The 8,657-nt window shown below is 35.0% G+C and overlaps 1 protein-coding gene across 9 annotated transcripts in view; it reads right to left on the reverse strand.

Moving 5' to 3' along the window:
- Positions 1 to 8,657, reverse strand: part of LOC108690002 (protein tramtrack, alpha isoform-like) — a 44,799-nt gene that overhangs the window by 3,474 nt on the left and 32,668 nt on the right. The window contains exon 5 of one of the 9 annotated variants that reach the window (XM_018197104.1): positions 4,136 to 5,004. The exons of the other annotated variants lie outside the window; for them this stretch is intronic. Within the exon in view, the coding sequence (XP_018052593.1) occupies positions 4,310 to 5,004 (695 nt within the window). The 3' untranslated portion in view covers positions 4,136 to 4,309. Of the gene's footprint in view, positions 1 to 4,135; positions 5,005 to 8,657 lie in introns of those variants that run through there. 9 annotated transcript variants of the gene reach the window in all.

The following is an 8,657-nucleotide window of genomic DNA, read 5'->3' on the forward strand; positions in this document are numbered from 1 at the left end:
TGTGCAAACTATCCTCGAAATCCGCGCGATCTCCTCCGTCTCCTCTATTGCCGACATGTAATTATATTATATATTGTACATAATAATAATAATCTAACTTTTCCGATAGATTATCCCGACACTATCAAAACATGTGTATTTAAAAACATAAAATTTATTGAAAACTAACGAATTAATTTAATCAAATGTATGCAAATTTATTTTTAAATTAATGTTTTTTGGAATTTAGAACCTCAATCAAATGATCGCAGGATTCATCGCATCTTGTTAGAAATCTATCTTTTTATGACTGCAAACAATTGAATAGATCTTGTAGGAGAAAATTCTGCGAATACCAACAAAAAAATTAATACAGATCTCGATCTTGAAAAAATCTTGAAAAAGGCGCGATAAATAACGCGTATTGCAATGTAAAAGTGCATATTATTTTTATTAATCCGTTTTATTATCGTTACTAAAAGATACGCTTTTCTCTCTTCGCCTTTTCCGGAGGCTGATTAATTGCAATCGATCAATTATGATCAATTGCAAATTCTACCGAAGAGTAAAATTTGTACACAGCTCGGTAAACATTCTTTTCCTCTTCTTTTGGAAAATTTTAGAAAAACGGAAGAAGCGCAATACAATTGGCGCTTAAACTCTCTCTCTCTCTCTCTCTCTCTCTCTCTCTCTCTCTCTCTCTTTTTCTTCATATATAATATATATATATACCATTTAACGCTTAAATAAAATATCTGCATCGTGAATAGAATAATAATATAATAATATTAATAATAATATAATCGCATTTTGCTATATCTCACGTTTTGCTCCATTGAACGCGCCGCGTCTCCTTTAAAGCCTAAACGTATCTCGCGCGCTCTTCTAACTAATACCCGCTGTTACAGATAATAAAATTAGAAAATAAAATAATGAACGCGTTAATCCGGCCGAATGTATCTAAAAAAAGAAGAATAGCAGACAGCGCTGTAGTAACGTAGTGATATAGTAGTAATTATATGTAACTAAATCATAAAAAGTAAATTCGCCGCTGCTTGCGACGCGCCTTGGAAAGTAGAGAGGAAAGGTGACACGTTCTTAAAGACCCCGCAACAGAATGACTCGCAAGATTAAAAAATTTCTCTCACTGTCGCTCATAATATTTAAATTTGTCAAATTTTTTAAAAATATCTCAGAATTTTTTATAATATTTGTTAAATTAATATCAATGATTTCTCACAATTTGCCGTTATAAAAATTCATCATCAATCATTTACATTCGGTATATTATCAGAAAGAGCACTATAAGTAATAAGTAAATTAAAGTTCTGTATCCGAAAAAGATCATTTATACTACCACGATGTACGTCAAATCATTCTAATTATGCGGTCCGTGTAGATAAGAATTATCATCACGACTCTGATAACTCGAGGCGAAGGTCTCTTGCCGAGGAAGAAGTTACAAATACGTGCACATTTCCTCTCATAAGATATATCTCTTTTTCTCTCTATACATATATTTTGTTAAATAACTCTATTTTCTCTCTCTCTCTCTCTCTCTCTCTCTCTCTCTCTCTCTCTCTCTCTCATCCACTCTCACATGCATTTACATTTTATTTCTTTCTCATTTACACGCGTACACGGATAACGCCAATGCGGAAGACCAAAATACTGCTTTCGGTTCTCGGTACTCCCTCGAAAGCTCTTGCTCAACAGGGTCAATTAATTGACATTAAAGAACATACATTTGTGCTAGAAAATGTACTTGCTTAATCTTCTTTTAGAATTAATTGACAGCCGGTCTTAGCCTGTATTCTCTCACTCTTTCTCTCCCTATTAAAAAGGTCCCGAACTGGAGATAGATCTCTTTACTTGGGTTTTTATGAATGAAAGAAAGCAGGAAGAAAGGAGAAATACAAGAGGCTCCAGTCGGGCCCGTTATACACATACATACATTTATATGGTGTCCGTGTACATATACAATATAATATATAACGTCTTCTTTCTATGTGCGCGTGTGCATTTTTTTGCTTATATACTTAACAATAATAATAATATAGTTAGTGTAATAATTCATTTTTATATTCATGCTGGTCCAGAGCTAAAAGTTAATAATCCTTACCGAACAAATAATAATAATAAAAATAATAATAATAATAGCTGTAATATAATAACAGTGACAATAAAAATAATGTTGCGATTGTAATAGCAAGTGCGAGAATAATCGATAGCAGCAAATAACTAGTTAATAATCAATAATCAATTCTTCTATAATACATTTTCCTGGAAGAGACAAAAAACAAGAAGATATTCAGGGAAGAAAGGAAAGAAACCTGTTTATTATACAGGAAACACACATTCATAATTTTTTTAAAGAATTTCTCCCCCCCCCCTCTCTCTCCTTCATCATTTTCATTATAAGGCCACATTGATATTCTGTAATAAATACACTCTCTCCCTTTTTTTTTATTTTTTCTTCGCGTGTATTTCTAATTAAAATATTAATTCTGCTCGGTTCATTGAAATAACAGTTTGCTTCTTCCTTTTCGTTTTTATCTTTATACACACACTTCCTGCCTTTTTTCTATTTCCTTACAGGTCGAAAATTCTATAGAGAAGTAGGAATGCATTATTTGGTCAAACTAAAAATTGGATCTTGTCCAAGATCGAATGTCAAATAATTTTCAAATTAAATTTCAAGATTTAGATCGGCAGATATGATTTTACAATTAAATTAATAATTTCTGAGTGAATAGTTATAATTAAAAGAAACACACTTAAATGGAGTCTTAACAGCTAGAATTTAATGTAAAATTAAAAAGATAAATTATACGGACAAAAAAAATATTTGACACGTCGAAATAGAAATTGTGCGCTTTCTAGCAACCGTTCATGAAATATTATAAATCGATGTAAAACTCATTTTCGTCATTCTTCGATGAAAAGAATTCTTTTAATCGCTAGGGACCCCGAACAAACAAGATCTCGGAAACGAAATATCTTTTAATTTCTTGAAACCACAAATACCACAAGTGTTCTAACAAATTCTGAATATGTTCTCGTGTAAAAAAATAGTTCTCGCTTTCAATTTGATGATTCGATATTGATTTCCAAGTTTTCGAAATACTTGATCCGAGGACCGCTTTTTCAGGTTACAAGAATTTACAATCTTGCTTCGTGGTGCACGCAGAAAGAATTTAGCAGTACATTCTCGCAATAACGAAAATTTCTCTTTTACACTTTAAACAATTACATATCTCAAAATCACGTATATAATCACGTATATAATCATTAAATCATCACGTTGTTCATGCATCTTAATAAAATTTAATAATAAATAGAACGATTCGCAAAATATTCCCGCCACAATGCACCACGATTTCCTTTTCCACGTGTCATACACGCTGACTTGATGAACAAACGAGAATTGAGCCCGTTATTGCACAGAGTTCGAGGATCATATAATACTACGTACACAGGAAGCGAGGAAAGACTGCTTTTCTGTTCTTTCTCCTCATCTTTGCCTTCTTTATCATCATCACATATCATATCATCTCTCCTCTAGGCTTCCTTTGAGTTCGCTCTCGTTTGCTCGCTTCTTCTCTTTAGGGAACTTCCTTTTTTAGAAAGCTTCCTCTCGCTTCGCGGAAGACACGGCGAAGCAGATCATTATCGATCATTACCGTCATCGCGGGGGTGAGATGGGCTACGCGATTGGTCCATGACCAAATCTTTCGGCGTGGGATGATATCTTACGTATGCTGGCAAACGCGATGATCGCTGCAGCAACGACGGGTGATTTTTTGAAATACGCAATATATCGATTTTTTTCAATAGTATATTCCACGAGTTTTTCGTTTCAATTTCATTTCGGGTAACAGCTTGCTTACTTATTTATCGATTAGTCTGATTCTAATTAATGAAAATAGAGATTTGCAGTATTGATTAGTTGATTAAAGCCGCGTAAAATTTAATTTTCGAAAAGATGTAAGATAAAAAATATTCTAATATATAATTATACTTGTATTAATATAAATTATAAGCACAGTTGTAGTATTATTTTTCTTTAGATCATGACAAAAAGAAAAATATTTTTTGCAAATAACCTAATCGTTATTTCTATTTTTAGATTTCACAATAAAATTGAAAACCGTGACTTTATTCACCCGCCATTACCCAACACTGTTCAGGAGCGACTACCGCGCCTGAAGGTCGTCGTCCTGGCCGCCGCGGCTGTGGTCCTGGATATCGCGGTGGCACCGAGCCTCCTCGCGTGCCTCTGAACCGCTGCCGGGCCGATCGGCAGCCCACCTCGCCCTCGCCCTGCCCGCTAAGGCCCGCCAGGCAGAAAGAAACTGAACGGCATGACGCAGTCCTTGGGCATGAAGCAGTCATGCACGGTCTTCATATGATTCTTCATCTTGTCTGGCCGCGAGAACTCTTTTGCGCATACTGGACAGGGGAATACCTTGCGCTGATGACCCTCGTGATAGAGGAACGCATGCCGTTGGAAGCTATACTTATTTTTAAATGTCTTCTGAATGTCGAGCTTGGCACATTCGGTGCATTGATAGACGCCTTCGCTGATAGAAGCGTAACGGAACAGATTTAAGCCGCGCACCGACATCTCCGTCAGCTGCTCGGCTGGATCCTGGGATTGCGATGTGGCGCGACGTCGCATACGTCGCTTCGGAGCCTGACGGCCACTTGGTGGTGCCGACATAATGTTGGTGTTCGCGCCATTACCGGTGTTCCTGGAGCCCGGCGATGTCGAACTTCGTGTCAATGTGCCACCCGCGCTCGTCGTCGTCGGTGCACCGCTCGCGTTCGTAGTTGCTGGTGCTGCATTTGTTGTCGACGTTGACGATAACGTGTTCGCCCGTGCGTTCGACGGCGACGAAGACGACGACGAATTCGGAGATGATACGTCCATTGATGTCGCGGCTGGCGATGCACCCGTGTTCAATCCGCGGGTTTTTTCCTTCCAGGTCTCGTTGCCATTATCCGTTTTGATCGACGAGAACTCTGTGAAAAGACGACGATTAGTAAATGTATCCTAGTTAAATTAATCATATACTGAATTATTTAATGATATGAATCTTATTGATTTATTTATGAAATATCAATACGAATAATGCTACACTTCTTTCGAAAGTATCAATAATGTTTAATGCAGATTTTTATTTAATGCAGTCTTTAATTTGTTTCAAGTTTTTACTTAATAAAATTTTTATATAATTTTTTTATTGTCCTGAATATCCAAATTAATTAAAAATATTATTCAACTTTTGTAATTATTGATACTTTCTCCAAATAAATAGACAGCAATATTTTTATGATGCACGAGATTTCTTTCGAAATATCGTTCAAAGACAATATGTTTTCATAAGATTTCGGTGCGTTACATGCGAAAGCTGTAAAATAAGACTGATAAATAAATTATACAACTTTAATGATACATAATTTAAAAAAATATTACCGCATGCACACAAAGTGATTCAAATACGCATTGCTACTAATTATATGAACTGATCTACTACTAAAATAACTACATTTGAATGATGTCAATGTAAGATTAAATTGAATCATAAAATAGAAAATTATACAGTGCAGTAATAAATGTAACTTAATAAAAATATATTATTATAAATGAAAGATATAGAATGAGAATTGAATAAAATATCAATGAGATATTGATGTCGAAGAAATTAATCGAGTTAAAATTGTACCAATTTTTATGTGCGTATATTTAGTGTAAAGTAAGTGTATCTAATAATAATGTAATAATTTAACAAAATCAATTAAGGAAAATTCTCTACCATTGAATATACAAATTAAAACGGGAAGAAAAAATTTGAGGAGAAAAAAAAGGAATAAATGAAACATCATATAATAATATAAACGTAACGTAAAATCATATACACATATACATATATATTTTTCTTATTTTCCACAATTTCTTTGCTCTTCCTTGAAGAGAAAAAGAAAATAAAACAACAATGCGCAACATGCAAAACAAAGATTGTAAAAAATAATAATCGCTGGCCTCTCGTCGCGGTTGGCTTCCCGACCATCCCGAGTTCTCCAATACATGGAAGAGTCCTAAGAATCGCTCTGGAAAACATCGGGATCGAGTCACTTCCTTGAGCAAACCGCGGCGAAGGGAACTTAATATCTAAGAATCGTCTCCTCGGCAGCCGCGATTCTGATGTCGTGATCCTTTTTCAAAACTGATGAAAACTTTTAGATAAAACTATCTTGTAGAAACAATTCACTCGTAAAATCAAATTCTATTTTTCCTGTAATTATCGCTAGTGTTAATCTTTACTGAAAACTCTGCGCTGCGGAAATTTCTGCCGCTTCGCAGAAAAAGTAAAAATCGATACTTTGCAATATACATCGAAAGATTACTGCAAATATTCTACAAGTGAAAAACAATTTCTAGGAGAAATATAATATCATCATTCATAATCTGACCATCGAGAGATAAACGGCGGCTGACGAGACGAATGCGCTGGAACGAAACTAAATAAAAGTAATTTTTGGCTAAGAATAACGGTGCTTCGTGACGAGTGCGGGGAGGTCTTTTGACATCCTGTGTCGACGTACAAATAAAATATGTATACATACAAATCGAGATGCATACGGTATCGAATTCTGGTGTGATACCAGCGAGAACATTTGATGCACGTGAAACTCGCGTCCTGAACCGTCGAAGAAGTCGTGACGTGAAGTTGCGCTACGATTATGGCACTTTATTATATTAAGAAATGGAACTAACGTTATCTGGACCACGATAAATATTACGTACGATTAATCATTTCTCATTTTAATACATATTAATACAATTAATAAAATTTTATTCAATAAATCGTAAAAATTCTCACAGCAACAAAGAGAAGCATTGGCTATCTTTTCTCAATTTAACAAAATTAATATATTAGTTCAATAATTAAGCGTTCATAATTAATAATTCTATAAATTTCAAATATTTTTTGCATACACGTCTAAATATTGATGTAACTAAGAATACGAAATTTTTTTTTCGATGTTCTAGCGGATCGTGGTCTAGAAAACATGTTCTTTTTGCTAGAGCAAGACTAGCGGCTTCACGTGCACATTATCGTATAACACAATAATAACGCAAAAGTGGAGCTGAGAAAGGAAAGGAAAAAAGACGAAAAAAAAAAAACAACAATTACTACTACATACGATCACTACGTTTGTTAGTGGCATTGGTAGTTACCTTTCCTCTCGAGTCAACGGGATTAGAAAGAAAAAATGCGAAACCGTCGCCGTCTTGTAGACGAAACGCGGAAAACGTTGGCCGCAAATATTTCCGCTTCCTCTTCTCTCTTTTTGAACACATATTTTGTTACACTTAATTCCCATCGATCTTTGCGTTCGTAATAACGATTGCAAATTCGCTTGACGAAGATGTTTTCACACTCCCTTTCTCTCTCACTCACATTCTCTCTCTCTCTCTTATTCTTCTTTTATTATCATTTTATGATATACGTTACTTGATGATTAGGTACGACTGACTTTACCGAGATACGCGATACTTTCCCTTTCGCAGAAGTTTTCTCAACGGCAAGTTCCATCACTCACGGATCTCGGAAAGTCGCCAGGTAAACAGAATGTCCCGAAAGATTTCTTACAAAAATTTAACCGAATCAATTCGATCGATTAAATTCACAGATTTTTGTAATTTGCACATGCGATGAATTTTTAAGTGTTTTAGATTTAAAAACTGATACAATATTTTAGACATTCTGGGTATCCAAAACTAAATCTTTACTACGATCTATTACGAATCAATGCTATTCTTTCGAGACACTGTGTTAACGGGTTATTCGGTGGATAACGGATTATTTTGCCGAGATATTTAAGAATCCTCCGATTTACAATCTATTGAACACCGTTCTTTTTATTATTGATAGTCATAGTCGAACAATCAGTGCATATAAAATATACTAAGTCTACCCAGCGTCAGAAAAGACTCGTCAGCTCTAGAAAAATTTCCTATAAAATTTTCGCCCTCCCCTCTTTCTCCTTATTTTTTTTTCTCTTATTAAATTCTCGCCCTCTCGGAAAGCGGAACTCTCTCTTATATTTGGCACTGAGAATGCGATCGTCGATCCGTCCCTTCGACGAAGGGAGAAGGATGCGCGCGCGATAACAATTTATTTATTTTTTCACCTGTCGCACTACAATCTTCACATCTCGCTTTTCCATTTCTTTATATTTTTTTTTGTTCAACATTGTCGTTATTTTATGTCGCTTAAGAAAGGCACCGAACCGGGGACTACTCGCGCGTTTAAAACATCGGATCCCGCATGAAGAGCACATGTTAAATCAATATATTTGCGTTGCGCGTTTTCGCATTTAAAATACAAAAATCTCGGAGGTCGAACGATCCCTTTTGCTTTCGTAATTGTCGATCCTCGCGATCGTCGATCTGCCCCCATCTCTTACATTCATTTCGTTTTTTTTATTTTTACCCTCGTTTTCTGACGCATCGTCTCGAAACTGCAACGACGTTATATATAATAGGTATTATCAACTAGCACTAAAATATATTCGATATAACTTCTGTTTATATATATAATATATATAATAATGATAATAATAATAATAATAATAATCGCAATAATATATGTATGTATATATATATA

Source organism: Atta colombica, unplaced genomic scaffold, assembly GCF_001594045.1.
Source record: "Atta colombica isolate Treedump-2 unplaced genomic scaffold, Acol1.0 scaffold105, whole genome shotgun sequence".
NCBI classification, from domain to species: domain Eukaryota; kingdom Metazoa; phylum Arthropoda; class Insecta; order Hymenoptera; family Formicidae; genus Atta; species Atta colombica.